We start from the raw sequence: 17857 nt of genomic DNA, 5'->3' as shown, positions 1-17857 counted from the left end.
TGGCAATATAATCCGGGCTTCTGAAACACAAATTGAAAGGCAATTGACCAAAAGTGCACTGGATGAGGAGGGAGCAAAGAGAAGTGCTATTCCTGCTTTGCTATTAACAGGCTCCCAGACTCTGGGCAGTTTGTCACTTCTTCGGGGCACCTGTGTAGTAGGTTTGGGAGGGGATGCTTAACTGCAAAAACTTTGTCTAAATTAGGTAAAGGAGTTTTGGAAAATAAAAAATATCAAAATAATTATCTTGATACTGACTTCCCAGGAGAATCAGTCTCATGTTTTAAAACACGTAGTCACACTGCATACTTTTTATTTGCAAGAACATTCTAAAATGATGGTGACAGTCACAATTGACCACTGATCATTGATTGATACTGCTCTACCTCGGTACGTTGTGGGGGAAAGAGTGATCCTAGAGAAATTGAAGCCCCACTGTGCCACAATGTTCAAATTCAGAGTTGAACATTCTTTTTGGTTATTTCTGGTTATTAATAAGACGTTATAGGCTGTTTCCTCCCATGGGTTCAGTAGGAGTTCTGGCTGTTGAAAGATGGCTGGTTGCGCTAGGGCGTAACTGACTTTAGGAGCAGGTGGAAAGTAGGCTATCAAAGGATCCCGTTGACTATAGATGGTGATTTTCAGGCATTCCATTGTAATAATATACAAGCCAGAATTAGATTAAGACTATTCCTTCATAAATTAGGAATGGCATGATTTTTAATGAGAAAGTAGAGTGTTTATATGTGAAAGTGTAATTGTAAAATTGTCTTATATTGTCACAATTTCATATGTTCATTGTTCTTTAATTTCTCAATTTGCTACACCAGTTTTATTGGAAGTTCTGTAAAGAAAGTCTTAATTAAGCCCTGGCTGGCGTAGCTCAGTGGATTGAGCGCGAGCTGGGAACCAAAGTGTCCCAGGTTCGATTCCCAGCCAGGGTACATGCATGGTTTGCAGGCCATAACCCCCAGCAACCGCACATTGATGTTTCTCTCTCTCTCTATCTCCCTCCCTTCCTTCTCTAAAAATAAATAAATAAAATCTTTAAAAAAAGTCTTAATTAAAATAAGTTTAAATTATTGATTGTTTAATGAATGTGTTTTTTCCTGTGATTAAACGAGGTGTATACTGTTTTTTCTTAAATCCTAAATTATAAAATAATTTAAATTAAAAAATAATAAAAATTATAAATCTTAAATTATTTCTGAAAATGGTATTTGAAAGCTATAAATGTACAGTGACTTGTATGAATAGCTGATATTTTTTTAGTATAACAACAAAAGCCAAGCAAAGCTTCAAATTTTTATTTTAAAATTGAAGACTCATTAGTGAATGCTCCAAGTTGACAGGCCATTCAACTGATTATCAAGCAAAAGGATGATTTGATATAATGAAGTTATATTCTTTCTACAGGTTTTATTGAAAACTACAGCTGGAGATATTGATATAGAGTTGTGGTCAAAAGAAGCTCCTAAAGCTTGCAGAAATTTCATTCAGCTTTGTTTAGAAGGTAATCATAATTCTTGGGTTTCATTCTGTATGGGAAACTTCGCTACTTTAAAAATAAACTGCAGTGTATTCATCTACAACGTTGAAAACTAATGTTAAATAGTGGTAATGAACAAGAGGAATTGATATGAGTGATGTGGTGTTGAGCCATGTGTCAGGAAAGAGAGAGAGGAGATAAAAAATTTTCCCCCAAAATCTATGTATCTTTAACAGAGAAATGTACTATCTGACCAAATGATAACTTCGATCCTTTGTGGTCTCCTTGGTTATTTTCCAGTTCTTTCTTTTATCCTCTAAACAGCATTTTAAGTCAAAAGCAAGATGTGAAAGAGAATTCAAAAATATCCAATAGTAGAGTAGAGTACAGGAGAGTTCTCTCAATAGATAATTAGACTAAGGTAGTTATTTGGGAAGATTTAAGGAACACATATACCCATACCCTGCCCCTAAAGAAAAAAGATGTCTGCAAAGGCCATTATTAATAATTGCTATGGCAGGCAGGAAGGAAATTGAGTCAGACAGGTAGTTGAGTCAGAGAAGCCTTAAATAACTGTCAACAAAGTTAAGAAACAGAGTAGACGCAGAAAAGTCAGACTCGTTTCTGGAAAGGAGTTTTGAAGAATCAAAAGCTCAAATTTTACAGTAGAAGAGTGGAAATACAAAAACATTACAAAGAATGAATGGTAAGTTACAGTCCATGACCAGGTGAATGGAAGAAACAGAAGACATCTGGATCTAATATGACAATGAAGAAGAAATATATTTCTTAAGTTAGGTGAAGGTGAGACTTATTATAACAATAGGAAACTAGTCCCCTTTTCCTAGGAAGACGGGAAGAAAATAAGAAAAACAATAAGAAAAATAAGCAGAACAATTCTCTTAATAGAATAGTTGAGAGATAAAACTACCATTGCAAAGGACAACAAGGGGTCCGGGCAGAGTGATTTAAGTCGATACACTCCAAAATGAGTAAAGCCAAGGTTTAAAAAAACGTAATTCAGAGAACCCCGTTTTACTTCTCTGGCTCTATGATTTATTTGTATTAAGGGTTTCTTAACAGTAATAATATTCCTAGATCTTGTGACATTCACGGCAGTATTTGCTTGAAAACATGGTTCCATAATTGAAAGGTAAACGAATAAAAACGAGGAAGTGGCAGCGCAGCCTCAGATAGGGCTGTCAACTAAAACAGTATTCAGTTAAAGGGAAGTCCTGAGTTTTTTGTTTTTCGGATTTATTGAGGGACAGTTGATAAAATTGTATCTATTTAGTTATACAACACAATTTTTTAAAGGTGTACAATGTGATGACTTAATATACATGTACACTGTGGAATGATTACCACAATCAAGTTTTGTAACATATCCATCACCTCATATGTACTTACTCCTATGTGTACTTGGGCAGAAATATAATCAGTCAAAATAGATGATGATACACATTGATTGTACAGCCACAAATAAAAACTAGAACAACTAATACCGGAACAACTAAAACTAGAACAGCCAGTTTGGAACTTCTACAATAAGGAAGATATATATATATAAGGAAGGTATATATAATTTTCTTTTTTCAATAGTGAAGAAAATTCTGGAGGATATTATAAACATGCATAATGAAATAAACACCCCTTTAAAATACTTACAGGAATGATACATGCAATTTAAAAAGAAAGTCAACATTATTACAAGCAGCAAAATCTATTATATAGCACATAGTAATCTATAAAACTACTGTAAATGCGTAATTCAACAGTGATTTAATAATAAATTTCAAAGAAATGGAAAACTATAAATGCATAGTTCAACAGTGATTATTAGTAAATCACAAGGAAGTAAAAATAGTGGGTATGAAAATTTGAAATTCTAGCTATGATAATAAACAAAATTATAGTGTAGAGAAGTATAGAAAATCCCTACTCAATATACATAGTATTATAATAATTTTATTCACCCAAGAAGACTGTAAGTAGGGGGGAAAAGCTTAAAGTAAAAATCTAACATCACTGAAAGAATAAGAAATAGGAGAAAAGAAGCCGTGACTGGTGAGGCTCAGTTCCTTGGGTGTTGTCCTGTAAAGCAAGAGGTCACCAATTTGACTCATGGTCAGGGCACGTGCCTGGGTAGCAGGTTCAGTCTGTGTTAATTGGGCTCATGCAGGAGGCAACTCTGATGTTTCTCTCTCACATGGATGTTTCTCTCCCTCTCCTTCTCCCTCCTTTCCCCCTCTCTAAAATAAATAATAAAATCTTTACAAAAAAAAGACATAGGAGAAAAGTATATTTAACTTTAAAAATTGAAAGCACAAGTAATAAAGACCTCTTTAAGTCCCCCTTCCTTTACATCTAATAGATCTCTGAGTCTTATCGAACTTCCTAGAGAATTTGTGAATCTGTTCACTTCAAGAATGTTTTGACTTGACTCTTAGAACAAAAGTGGTTTCCCTCCCTCTATCTCTCTCTCATCTTTTGGCATCCCATCCATTCTCTATTCTGGAAGTTTGAGTGATCTTTTGATAAAGCAGACCTGATCATGTGCTCAAAAAATGTTGATTGACTGCATATTATGGGCCTAAGGGATTATTTTCATTCTCTGATATAGACTAGGGTATGTTTTACATTCAGATTTGAATAGGAATTTGTAGAATTTAAGTAAAAATATTCAAGTTTGACACTATATTTGTGTTGAACTTGAAAATTAATAGGTTGCCTCTCCATTATCTAATCTTCAGAACAACTCTGTGAGTTAATTTATATTTTTAGTTGTTTTTTTAAAGATTTTATTTATTTATTTTTAGAGAGGGAAGGGAGGGAGAAAGAGAGAGAGAGGAACATCAATGTGCGGTTGCTGGGGGCCGTGGCCTGCAACCCAGGCATGTGCCCTGACTGGGAATCGAACCTGCGACACTTTGGTTCGCAGCCCGCACTCAATCCAGCCAGGTCTATATTTTTAGTTTTATAATGAGAAAATTACATGTACAGCATGGTGGCTATAGTTAATACTGTATTGCATATTTGCAAGTTGCTAAGAGAGTAGCTCTGAAAAGTTCTCATCACAAGAAAAAAATTACAACACTGGTGACAGATGTTAACTAGACGTTGTCACTCATGATTATTTCACAATATTGAATATGTGTCCAATCATTATGTTGACCACCCAAAAGTAATGTATTGTTATATGTCACTTATATCTCAATAAAAAATTGAATTTAAGGTTACCTAATAAAACTCAGACCTCCTTACCTCTACATACAGTGTTAATCCAAGTAAATGGTTACTTAGGGATATAGGAGAGATACTTTCACACCTCTTGGTTTTTACAGTGTGTGTTTGTAACTCAGGAGAACTTGTCTGCCCTGGGGAGCTCTTGTGATTATAGCCCAACAGTTCCTCACTGGGAGAAGGGATTGAAAAAAATCCGTTGCTCTTCCTTTCTACTTCTTCCAGTCCATCCTATGTCCTGGATAAAGTTGTTAGATTACAGAATAATTTTTTTTTTGAAAAATGGATTTTATATCCACCTTTGTTTTAAAAACAAATAATTATGAGGGTGCCTGCAAGTACTGCATTGTAGTGCTTTATGAATTATGATAAACTAGAGTCATGTTTTGAACCTCACAGTGTCACAAAGTACCTGTTTAATGGGTACTTCGTGAATTAGCTCAGCAATTGTATCAGTACAGTTTTTCCTGTGACTGTGCCACTTTACAACCCACTAGCAAGGAGGAGGATTCCAGTTTCTCCACTTTCCTCACTGTCTATTTTTTTTTTTGACTGATAGCTATCTTAGTGGGTGTGAAGTAGTCTTTCATTGTAGTTTTGATATGCATTTCCCTCATGACTAAAGATACTGAAAAATCTTTTCTTATGCGTATTGGTCCTTGTTGCTACTTATTAGTATTAACTCTCTGATTCAGTCAAACCCTAATGCTTGTCCTTCCACCTGCAGCAGAGTCTGCTCATACTTTACCTCATGGACCTGCCCTGATTCTGCTGTTCCCTGTTTCTCCTCTGTGCAGCCTCCCTAGTGATGCTAGCTTCCAGACAGTAACTATTAGGAGATCATATGCGATCCCCTTGTATGTCTGTGGCTTCCAAATAATTTATCTATATAAAATATAAATAATTTCAATCATTTAGCAAACTTACTGAGAGTTTGATTTGACTTAATTATATATTGTGTTGATTCTTTATTTATTGAAAATTTCTCAGGGCGGGGGCAGTGCACTGATGATGCTAGACCTATTGTCAGTGAGTTATTTTGATATATTTGGGGTTTCTATATTGTTTGTGGAAGTTAATTTTCTATGGGGAGAAGAGGAAAGATTAGGAAATGAGGCATTTGTCTCTACTAGGGTTCTCGATCTTTGCACTGTTGACATTTTGGGCCAGTAATTCTTTGTTGTGGTGACTCTCCTGCACTTTGTAGGGTTTTTACTAATGTTCCTGGCCTCTGTCCACTGGGTGCCAGTAGCGTCTCTCCTGTGTGACAGCCATGTACTTCTGGATATTGACAAATATCTCTTAGGGAACAAAGTTGTTTCCCTCTGCCCCCAGTTAAGAACCACTGATATGTACCAAAACTCTAATTTTTATTTTGAAAATTGTAATCCAGAATTTGAGAAAATCCTTGAAATAAGTAAAACAAACAACAAAAACAACCACCACCATGGTTTCTGTAGAAAATGTGGTGTTTTGAGAAGATATTTTATAATGAGTAGGGAAGAAAAGGTTTTGGTTTAAGAACCTATTTAACATTTGGGGGAGGGGGAATCTTATGGCGCTAGTTGTATTTACTCTGGTATAGATACACTTTGTTTTAAACTTTGATAATTTTTTTTTTCAGCATATTATGACAAGACCGTTTTTCATAGAGTAGTGCCTGGTTTTATAGTCCAAGGGGGAGATCCTACTGGCACAGGAACTGGTGGAGAGTCTATCTATGGAGCCCCATTCAAGGTGAGACCTAATTCCTTATTGTTATTCATTTGCAAGTCAGCTTGGGTTATTTGATTGAAAATGACTGTGCCCCACAAGAAGAAAATACATTTCACATTAGTGCCCCAAATCAGGTGTCTATCACATATTTAAAATTATGCAGGTATAAGAATAGCACTTACCCTATCAAGCATTCTTTCTAAATTGTCTTATCATAAACTTTTATGCTAGATTGAATTCAGGTAGAGGTAAAGATGAGTAAAAAATTAAGGACTATATAACGTATTTCCTGATATCTGCCTGTATCTGATCTCTGCAACTCTGTAAATGCAAAACATTTTTAGAACGTTGTATATGCCATTCCATTTTAAAACATTTTATTTAATACTGTATGAACTTTGTGTTAACCTGCTTGGACCTCTATAGCAGACTACCACTGACTGGGTGGCCTAAACAGCAGGAATTTACTTCCTGCTATTCTGGAGGCTAGGAAGTCCAAGATCAAGATGCTGGCATTCAGTTCCCAGTGAAGGTTCTCTTCCTGGCTTGCAGATGGCTGTCTTACTGCCATGTTTTCACATGGTCAAGGGGGAGAGCTCTGGTGTCTCTTCCCCTTCTTCTAAGGACACCGGCCCTGTTGGATTAGGGCTTTGCTCTTATGACTGCATTTAACCCATATCAACTTCTTACAGGCCTTATCTCAAATATAGTCACATCGGCCGTTAGAGCTTCAAAATATGAATTTGAGGGAAGTACAATTTAGTGCATAATAGAGTTAAGTCTAAATTTTACACCATAGATAGACCTCTGTTGCACAAAATGCACACCAGAATAGGAAATCACAAGGGAAAAAGAAGCAGCAACATAAAATTGTGAGAGAAAAAGTGTGAATATTAATAAGTCAGTAATTTGTACATTGCCAACATGGATCTTAAAAAGAAAAGAGTTAATGTCATTCTTAAGAATAACAGTGGGTTCAACTAAAAGCTAAAAGTTGGATTATTTATCAGTCTGATGGTACCACCATCATGTTTTTTGAATGAGTAAACCTTAGCAGCTCTTAAAATATGGGAGTTTCTTTTGAAGATTTTATGTTTATACTAATGAGACAGAGTTTCCTTTAATTTTTGACTGGCTCACTATCTGATTCTTGAGAAAAATAGTTGAACTGTTTGCTTTAATTTCCTGATGATAATGTCTTTAGAAAATGTGGAATGGTCATAAAAGTGTCTCAGACATTTATATTTTACCAGATTGAGATGTCGTACGATTTTAGAGCCTCAATCTAGTAGGAATCATTCCTTTATTCTATTATTTGGTATAAGAGAATAGATCTTTTTGATAATTTATTTCTGAATTGAGATGTTTGCTAATCATGTTCAAGAAATAACTTATTTTGGTCAGTTTTCCAATTAGGTCATTTTTAATGTATACATAGTTATGATCCTTTGAGTTCAAATCTCTTGAAAATTATTAATTGAGGGAAAATAACTTCCTTTCTGAAAAGCATTGATTATATAACATTGCTGTAGTATAAATGAGTCTAGTATCAGGCCTGGATAGAAAATCCAATAACTAAAAAACTAATGTATGTGTTATGTAGTCTGACCATAGCAAGAGAACCACCTTAAACAGGCTTGCTACTGGCCTTTTAAAAAATGGCACATGCGACCATTGCCAATTCAGAAAAAATTCAACTTAGTACTCTAAAAAACACAGTAAAGCACATAACATAACCATAGTAGATTTGTTGAGTTAAAAAAAGAAGAAAGTAGTTGTTTCCTGACTTTTAGAATGGGATGAGGAGGGGCAATAGTTGCAGACTGTGCAGTGATTCAAAGGTAGTTTTCTTGGGGAAAAAGTAGAGGTTCTGTAAGCTTAGATGACTTTGATGGATGGCAAAAATTGGGAAATAGCTCTTAGAAATCTATTCCCTTTTAAGTACCTTTTCTCTATGTAAGTAGGCAGCTTTCTGTGAAATAGGCTAAATTTGTAGCTGAGCATATTTAGAACATACAGGCTACTGAAGTCAAATTTAATAGCATAGGAATAGTAAGGAATAGAAGGAATAGTAAACATTGGATTTGATTATATTTGAAAAACAGTTAAATAAAACTTCAGCGTATTTATTAGAAGCTGTATGGGGCCCATGCAGATTAGCTGAATATGAAGGGCCTTCTAACTGAGGTCATTCACTAAATCTTTTCTCTTTTATGCTTCAGGATGAATTCCACTCACGGTTGCGTTTTAATCGGAGAGGACTGGTTGCCATGGCAAATGCTGGTCCTCATGATAATGGCAGCCAGTTTTTCTTTACACTGGGTCGAGCAGATGAACTTAACAATAAGCACACCATCTTTGGAAAGGTTTGTGTTCATTTTATTAGGCTTCTATGATATATATGATCAACTTATCTAAGAGCTGCCTTCATAAATTATTCCCTAGAATATTTATTTACCTTCAAATATGCTGGAATAGATCTCGGTTATAATGAACTGTGAGGGACCACCTGAATATTTTTGTTTATTTCCAATAAGGCATTGGTTATGATTTTAAATATTTCTTTTTTCTAAAATCACACTAACTGTATCAGCTACTATGTCACTCAGCTCATACTGTTTTTATGTTTTTAGAAAGATACCAAGGTAATAAAATTGGATGGTACGAAGTTTATTTTTCTAATGATAAATTCCCTTAAGTTTAAAGTGAAAATTATGTTAACATTAAAACTGTTTGCTTGAAATATTACTTTCAGTAATATCTATTTAATCCTGCACACAATCAGCATTATAGCAGGGAATGTCATTTGCATAGAATTTTTAATAGTTTTCGGTGGAAAGAGTTTCTGGAGGTTCTTTTCTTACTCTTCTCCCTTCTCATAAATACTGCATCCCTGTATGTTTTGTCTGAGGCATGTTAGACGTCATTAGTGTATCAGCTCCCTCTGCTGGTTCGGTATGAATGGTTTCCCAGGTCCTAGGCAAAGCTGGATTTTGTGATGATGAAAAAACAAACAGCACAACTGTAAAGTTGGTATTATTTTAAAACTTTTGAGAAATGTTGAATGAAAAGAGTCAGCTAAAAAGCATGCAGTAAAATATTATTGCTTAATACTAGCAACGTGAGTTAAGAAATATGCATTGGCATAGCTGAGCCACTCTGACACGGGCTGTTGGACGTTCGTAGATTTTATTTCCTATTACTTAAAATAATCAAAGTTATGATAAAATGAGTTTTAGGATGGCATTCTGCACCATTGTTTATAGTTGATGTTATATGACTTATGTATCAGAGATAAAGTAGAGCATAATGGTTAGCATTCTGAAAGGCCATTGCTTTCAGCTCTAGAACTTCTTTGAACCTCAGTTTTTTATCTGGAGAAGGAAGATGATGATAGTACCTACTTCTGGGGTGTTTGTGAGGATTAAATGAGGTAATATCTGCAAAGTACTTACCCCATTGTTATTATTTGCTTGTTCTACCCTACTCTGAAGTCTACATTTGTTTATGATGTTTGAATGAAAAGTTATCATTCAGTAAGAGGCTATTTGGCATTATATTTTAGTTTTTCTTTTTTTCTTTTCTTTCTTTTTTTTATTGATTTGAGAGGGAGAAAGAGAGAAACATTGATTTGTTGTTCCACCCATCCATGCACCCGTTGGTTGATTCTTATTTGTGTCTTGACCCAGGATTGAACCCCAACCTTGGCATATTGGGACTGTGCTCTAACCAACTGAGCTACCTGGCCAGGGCTATATTTTAATTTTTAATAAAAGGTGATATTAAGTATATATTTGAAATTTCCCAAACATTTTACTGAGGGGTGGAATTTCATGTATGCTATTTCCTCTTAAGATGAAGTTGCTTTATTTGCATTAATTAATTAATGCATATGCTCTTATATAACAATATGAAGTATTTTCAAAGTGTTCCCTTATTTAAAAGAATGAATGTAATAATTTGCTAAATTTTTATTTTAATTTGATAGGTTACGGGGGACACAATATATAACATGCTGCGACTGGCAGAAGTAGACACCGATGATGAAGAAAGACCACTTAATCCACACAAAATAAAAAGTTGTGAGGTAGGAGCATGACTGGTATTAGATAAAGCACTTAAATTGTCATTTAAGAGAAATTGATTATTACTGTTTTTAAACTATCAGGTGAAGGCTTTATACTAAATTAAGTCACAACTCAGATTTTATCTCTGTAACTTAGGCACAGTTTCTGATGAAGAAGTTTTTTTTTAATTAAAGGTCTTGAATTCTAAGATAAAACTTTAGCTGATAATCCAATGACTGAAAAGCTTAATTCAGAATGGAAAGCTAGAGGCATTAGGTTTATTTAACCCAGGAAGTGACTTCCTCAGTAAGTCAAAAGTGACCCTTCATAGTGGAAGCCATTGGGGGTGGTCTTGAAGAACATTTGATTTGGAGTCAAAACACCTGATTTTTGTCTCTGTTATTATCTATAAAATTTTCTTAGATATTTTTTCCTTTTGTAAAATAGGGATAAAGTGTCCTTTACTTAATAGCGTGTGGGGTTATACGATAACCCAGTGAGCCCACGGAAGTGTGAGCTCTTGACGTGGTGTCCGTTTCGCTGCACTGGTGGTGGCTGTGTGAGCAAACCACACAGACACTGACGCCACCTCGGTTAAAGACTGGTTTTTGGTTTTTGAAGTTTTAAAAATGGAATAATGTTTCCAACATATTCCTTTTCACAGGTTTTGTTTAATCCTTTTGATGACATCATTCCAAGAGAAATAAAAAAGCCAAAAAAAGAGAAACCGGAGGAGAAAGTGAAGGAATTGAAACCCAAAGGCACAAAGTAATGACAGTAGTAAGATTTTCCTTCAGCTTGAAATGCAACACTGATTCGTATAGTTTGCTTAATTTCCTTTTGTAAAAGTTGTTTGCTAGTAAGAGGGCAGCCAGTTTGGACCAGGGAGATATTTGAATTATGAATGTGTGTGTTTTTTTTCTAAGTGGGCATTTTTTGTGTCCAAATACAGTATATAACTTAAACTTAAGCTAAGTATTGTCTCAGATGTCCATATAAAATCTGCGTTAATATAAATAGATAGGGTTACTATAGTAATTATTTATATAAATGAGTTCTTGAGAATTTTTTGTTTTTTACTTGATTTTTCAGTTAATATATTCTCAGTATAAGGAGCTTGGAAAGTAAGCTATGAAGGATATGACTGAATGTTCACATAACTTTTCATTCTTTTTCTGGTGCTATTAAATTAATCTTATAACTATTTTTAAACAGGACGCTGTTTCTGTATCTGAATTATTTTCTTAGGATAGTTTTCAAAAAGTAGAAATTTCTTTTTATAATAAGTTCCAGGATTTTATGAATGGTATTTATATTATTTGTTTTATTAAAATAGATGTCAGAGAGTTAGATTTCAGTTCATTCAGTTCATTCTACAATTTATTGAATTGTAGAATCTATATTAGGGATTTAATGTACTTAAAGTATTAGATTCAGATAGTTCTAAGTATAATCCTGCCTAAGAAGCAAAGTTTATTAACCTTTTTGGCCTTTAGTTCCCCCATCTAATAAAATGGAGATTAAAATAAATAAAATACATGGTTGTCATGAAGATTAAATGAGAATTTAATTTTAGAAATTAAATTTGAAAATGCCCAGTAGTATAGTATTCAGTACATAATCATTTTTTTCCTTGACATCCACCAATGTAAGTGAGTTAAGTTGCTTTTGTAAACTCTCAGATATGAAGCAGACATTTTAATAAACAGTTGATGTCTTGTGGCAAAGTAACTTCATATATATATCTATATATTTGATTTCTTTTTACATTTTGATTCATTTATTTTGAGTAATTTATCTTTTAGTGAAAGGTCACTCTATGTTCAAATACAGTATTTTATTTCTATAATTTATCTTGACAACAAATCTAAAAGTTGGGTGTTTTTATTTTTGTTTTCAATTCATAGTAAATATATTAGGGATGATATGGTAGTCATTGATTGCATCTAGGCTTTGAAATAAAAATTCTTCTTTTGTTATCATATCTTTTATTTTTCCAATATTTGAGGAAAACTCTTAGTCATGTATTATTGATCATCCTGGGGATATCTTTGGTTTGAAGGCTTAAAGAAGACACTTAGTTTTTCTCTCCCCATGGGCTACTTTTTAAAATTAAGTTTATTGCTTATTTTGCTTATTTTTTTACTTAATAATTTTCTTTTACCTTACTAGTTTTAAAATATTAAACCATATTTTAGGAGACATCAGACTAATTGCCTCCCATTTGTAGTGTAATATATTAGTTTTTTAGAAGTCTTCATTTTGCTAACCAGTTTTGATAAATATAAAAAGCTTAATTATTTCTGTCATACCTGACTTAGTTATTTAATGGTAGTGCTCAGAATGGATTTTTGGCCGTTAGTTTAGTCTAACATAGGAAACATCTGTGGTGTAAGGCCGAAACCGTAACACTATGTTGAAAACATGGATCCTTAGTGTATTTCTACTGAATACTAAGTAATATTGCCTATTGTTAGATGGTTAGAATGTGTTTCTTCTTGTAAGTTCTAGTCTGTTTTTTGAAAATAGCATATTTATGTTTTATTTAACTTTTTCTTGCTGATTTTCTTTTATTCTGTTTTCCTTTCTTCCTCTTTTTAATTAGAAATTTTAGTTTACTTTCATTTGGAGAGGAAGCTGAGGAAGAAGAGGAGGAAGTAAATCGAGTCAGTCAGGTAAAACTTGAATTTGCCCTTTGTTCTGAATTATAAAAGAAATTAGGGTTTATCTCTTATTCGTGTTTGTCTCTCCACTGTACACAGCACAGCACATTTCACGTGGTGCACATTCAGGAAATGTTCATTGTATTAATTTGTAAAATGATTTATGGTCAGTAATATTTGTAACTTCTGAGAACATATGCCCTCTTAAAATTGTAGTGATTTTTTTTAAGACCTGAATTTTTCTTATAGTCAGAACTAAAGTTAAAGAACTTTATGTTTCAGATTTTAATTATTATTTGTCTTTGCTAGGTGATGATGATGATGATGATTATAATAAACAGTGATAGACCAAAGTTCTTATATTCATTTTAATATTCATATATACTTATTCATTTCATTAATTCTCATCACAGCCCTTTAAGATAGGTATTATTTTCCTTACTTTACCCATGAATAAATTAAGGTATAGATGGGTTGTAATTTGCTTAGAGTCACAGAACCAGTAAGGTAGCTAGAACTGGAATTTGAAACTACATCAATCTCACTATAAAATCCTTGTCTTTGGATTATACATTGCTTCCTGGCCTTTTACCCCACCAGTGCTTCCCATAGACCTTCAAGTGTGGTTTTGCTCAGTATTACTTTCAGCACAGTGCTCATGGCAGAAACACGTACAGTGCCCCGCCCTTGTTTAGAGCAATGATTCTGATAAGTACACTCCAAGAAATCATTTAAAGGGTTTTTACTCCCAAAGATCTGACATGTCTTCCTTTCTTGACAGTTACTGAACACTGAGATCTAAAGGATTAGGTTCAAACTCTTTATCGTAGTAATTAAAACTCTATACCTAGCACTGCCTTGCTTGCTTAACATAGTCATCTATTTCTTACTGACACTAACAATAGCATTGGCTTAAAGGCACATTGTTGCTACCCTTGTCTTTACATCTTTATCCATGTGCATTTCTTCCCTCACCATTGAGCATGGGTTTGGTAGGCTAATGTTGAGCATGTAGTAAGCACTCTACTTATACCCCTTGCATTAAAACTGAATTAAAGTGGGCATGTATAAGAAATATTCTGGTCAGAATTATCTTTCTTGCTGACTTCAGTATTCTTGAATGAAATATTGATAATGTGATTTAGTTATCACCTGCATACTAATATTCTGAAAGAGGTGACAAAGCTGAATATTTTATCTCGGCTCTTTTCATTCTGATTTGTCCTTAGGAGGTATCTCTACTTCAGCTGTCAAAATTAAATTCATCTTTACATGAAAATGTCCTTCCCTATTCCTCGTCAGTATCACCAATATTGCTGTCAACCCAATAAAGCCATCTTTGTTAGATGTCAGTGCACTAGTCTTACATTATTCATGGTTCAAATCTGTGCCTCGTTAAGATGAAAGAGTTATGTGTCACGATCCTGTGGGTGTATTTGTAAATGGACAGAACTGCAAATGTTAAATCTGGAAATTGCCTGGCTTTCCTTTCACTGATGTTTTCTAAGGATGTCAAGTTTCCTGCATCCTCATGCCTCCTCCCAGCCCTCCTACCTCTGATTCTTCCTTGTGCTTGGAGTGTGCTCTCTCCTTTATGTGGCTAATTTTTGTTTTTCCTTTAAGATTCAGCTGTTCATATAGCCAAAAACATTGAAATTCAGAACAGGCTGACAGTGGTCAAAAGGGAGAGGGGAGGGGATAATGGGGGAAAAGGGGAAGGGTTTACAAGAACAATCATAAAGGACACATAGACAACAACAAGGAGGGGTGGAAATGGGGGAGGGCTGGAGTGGTGGGGAGGGCTGGCGGGGGAAAGGCAGAAAACTCTACTTGGACAACAATTAAAAAATAAAAAAAGATTCAGCTGTTCAGAAAAAAAAAAAGAAAAGAAAGATTCAGCTGTTCTGTCATCTCCTGATTACCTCTACCTCCCTTTCCCAACCAACTCCTACCCAGACTGAGCCTAATTTCTTTCAGGGATAGTCTGTCTCTGGCCTTTAAAAGCATTTATTACACTTCATTGTATTAATTTATTTTCTTATCTGCTACCTATGCCAAATATTTATTTTATGTAATATTTATAACCATGAGATACACAAATTTTGTGAATGAAGAAACCAATACTCAGAGAGGTTACATTGCTTGTCCAAGACCATGTACTTAGGACATGGTGGAATCAGAAATTTGAAGTTAGGGTTCTATAGCTATTTAAGTCTGTGATGTGATTTTGAATGGTGCAGAAGCTGCCTAGTTCAATTGCAAACCATCTAAAAGGCTTGTGAGAAATTTCACTGGTAGCACAGCATTGTGGGGTGGAAGGCAGTCCAGTGCAATTGGTCTCTGCCCTTCCCTAACTCCCACAGGGTCTTGGATTCTGTGTGATGAGCAGCCTTGGAGATCAAGAGCAGGAGAAGGGGATTTTTCTGTCAGTATTTTTTTGTTGAATTAAGTATCTGGTCTAAAGTAAGTTTTGTTCACAATTACTTTGAGGCTGACTTTACTAAGAAATTAGTTTAATTTTTTTCCTATTTGTAACAATAGCATGTATTAAATGTTGAAAGCTTATCTTCCTTCTGCTGCTTACTGTTGCACAAAGTTTTTAAAAAGATATGTTTACCTTATACTGAATATAGTAAACTTGATACTCCAAAAGCAATTTGTGCTTGCCATAAGGTTGATATGTGAGGGGATACCACCATAAATAATGCCAGCTTGCTCTTTATGCTTGTTCTTAAACCTGAAAAACACTTCTAACTGTAGAAAGACTAAGTCAATGCTTTTCTCTTTGCCAAGAAACTGCACCCTCTGGTCCCTGAGCAGATGAGCAATATAACCCTAGTAGGGTGTCATCGTACTTCTCATCTGACTCTTTAATAGGGTGGGCTCTGAGAAAATTATCATAGTTTTGTTTTTGACTCTCAAATCTGTATCTCTTGCCTGGATTACTCATATTTTTTTAAAGATTTAATTAATTTATTTTTAGAGAGGAAAGGGAAGGAGAAAGAGAGAGAGAGAAACATCAATGTGCGGTTGCTGGGGGTCATGGCCTGCAACCCAGGCATGTACCCTGACTGGGAATCGAACCTGCGACACTTTGGTTCACAGCCCATGCTCAATCCACTGAGCTACACCAGCCAGGGCGATTACTCATATTTTTAACTAAAATTATTGGGGTGACATTAGTTAATAGGATCATACAGTTTTTAAGTGTTGATTTCTATGATATATGATCTGTATATTATATTGTGTGCCCACCACCCAAAGTCAAATCATGTTCCATTATCACATATCTTCTCCCTTTATCCTTTACCACCCCCTGCCCCCCTTTCTCCGGTAACCACCGTACCGTTGTCTGTGTCTACAAGTTGCCGTTTTATATCTCATGTAGGGTGCTTAGCTTTTTCTGCCTGACTTATTTCAATTAGCATAATATTCTCAAGGTCTATCCATGTAGTCCCAAATGGCAGTATTTCAAATCCATGTCTCCCAGCTGGCTTATTCTTCTTTCTTTAGCTACCTACTGGACAGCTCTCTGAAAATCCCACCAGTTACCCAAGCCCTGGCTAAGGCTTAATTCATTACAGTTTCTCCTCAAACTTCTCTCTGCCCTATGACTTTTCTTTCCATTCCCTAGTATCAATATCCTCTAAAGTATTTTAGATTCAGTTCTGACTTTTTTTCTTATTTTTACTCTCTATAACTAGTTAGCTGTACTGTTCTACTAATTTATCATCCATGATGTATCACAAATCTCTTTCACCCTTTAATTTCTTTTGCCACTCCCCTTGTTGGGCCTTCATTACCTCCAGCCTCGGCTGCTGCCATAGTCTGCAGACTGGTCTCCCCTCTCCCTTCTCTTCCTTCCCTTCCACTCATCACTCGGAGCAGTCTTCCTGAAGCCTCGTTAAGATGTTACAGTTGCGCTCTGTTGACCATAGTAATAAGGCCAAATTCTTCGGCCTGTTATTTCAAGCTTCTGCTTTCATGACTCCCCTTTGCCAACTCTGCCTTTCAGCATAATACTGCTTCAACTTCCCTGCTGATAAGAACCACTTACAGTATTTTTTTTAAAAAATTAAATTCCTAGACCCATCTCAGACCTATTTAATCAGAGTTGACAGTGGCGGAGACCTGGGAAGCTGTGCTTTAGTTGAATTCCCTGTGATTCTTGTCAGGGAAATGTAGGAAACCCTGAGTTGGCAGATCTGAACTGTTCACTGTTTTATGTAAGTGCCTTGTGTTTTCCGTGTGTGTGTGTGTGTGTGTGTGTGTGTGTGTGTGTGTGTGTCTTTGAGTTCCTTTCCCTGCCTGAAGTGTCCTATCTCACTCTGCATGTCACAGTCATATTTATTTTCAACACCTAAAATAACATCTTTTCTAAATGTATTTTCCACTTTTGTACTCTTTTTCTAATCTAATAACCTTTGCCTTTCTTGTGATCCTCACATTTTCTTTTTTAAAACATTCTTTTTGCTTTATCACGTAAGAAACATATGACTGTGTTCTCATTGTTTAGTACTGAAACATCGCACCCTTTTCTTTTGGCCTTATTGTGCGTGGAGTTCCCGGCTGTGAGCTCCCTGGTGGCGAACTTTGTGTCTGTCTGAGTGAGAGTGTGCTGGAGGAGAAATAGCATGAATTGGGGGTCACACAAACTTCCATTCGTACTTTACTTTCCA

The 17857-nt window shown here is 35.1% G+C and overlaps 1 protein-coding gene across 1 annotated transcript in view; it reads left to right on the top strand.

Annotated features, from left to right (window-relative positions):
* CWC27 (CWC27 spliceosome associated cyclophilin) overlaps positions 1-17857 on the top strand; it is a 171898-nt gene that overhangs the window by 5658 nt on the left and 148383 nt on the right. Inside the window, exons 2-7 of the mRNA XM_045848415.1 lie at positions 1417-1513; positions 6357-6469; positions 8671-8814; positions 10437-10535; positions 11180-11283; positions 13121-13190. Of these exons, the coding sequence (XP_045704371.1) occupies positions 1417-1513; positions 6357-6469; positions 8671-8814; positions 10437-10535; positions 11180-11283; positions 13121-13190 (627 nt within the window). The remainder of the gene's footprint in view (positions 1-1416; positions 1514-6356; positions 6470-8670; positions 8815-10436; positions 10536-11179; positions 11284-13120; positions 13191-17857) is intronic.

The sequence above is a fragment of the Phyllostomus hastatus genome, unplaced genomic scaffold, assembly GCF_019186645.2.
Source record: "Phyllostomus hastatus isolate PE091 unplaced genomic scaffold, TTU_PhHast_1.1 phas_contig_58, whole genome shotgun sequence".
In the NCBI taxonomy this organism is placed as follows: domain Eukaryota; kingdom Metazoa; phylum Chordata; class Mammalia; order Chiroptera; family Phyllostomidae; genus Phyllostomus; species Phyllostomus hastatus.
Note: the sequence above shows the minus strand (reverse complement) of the source record. Positions and strands in the feature narration are given on the sequence as shown.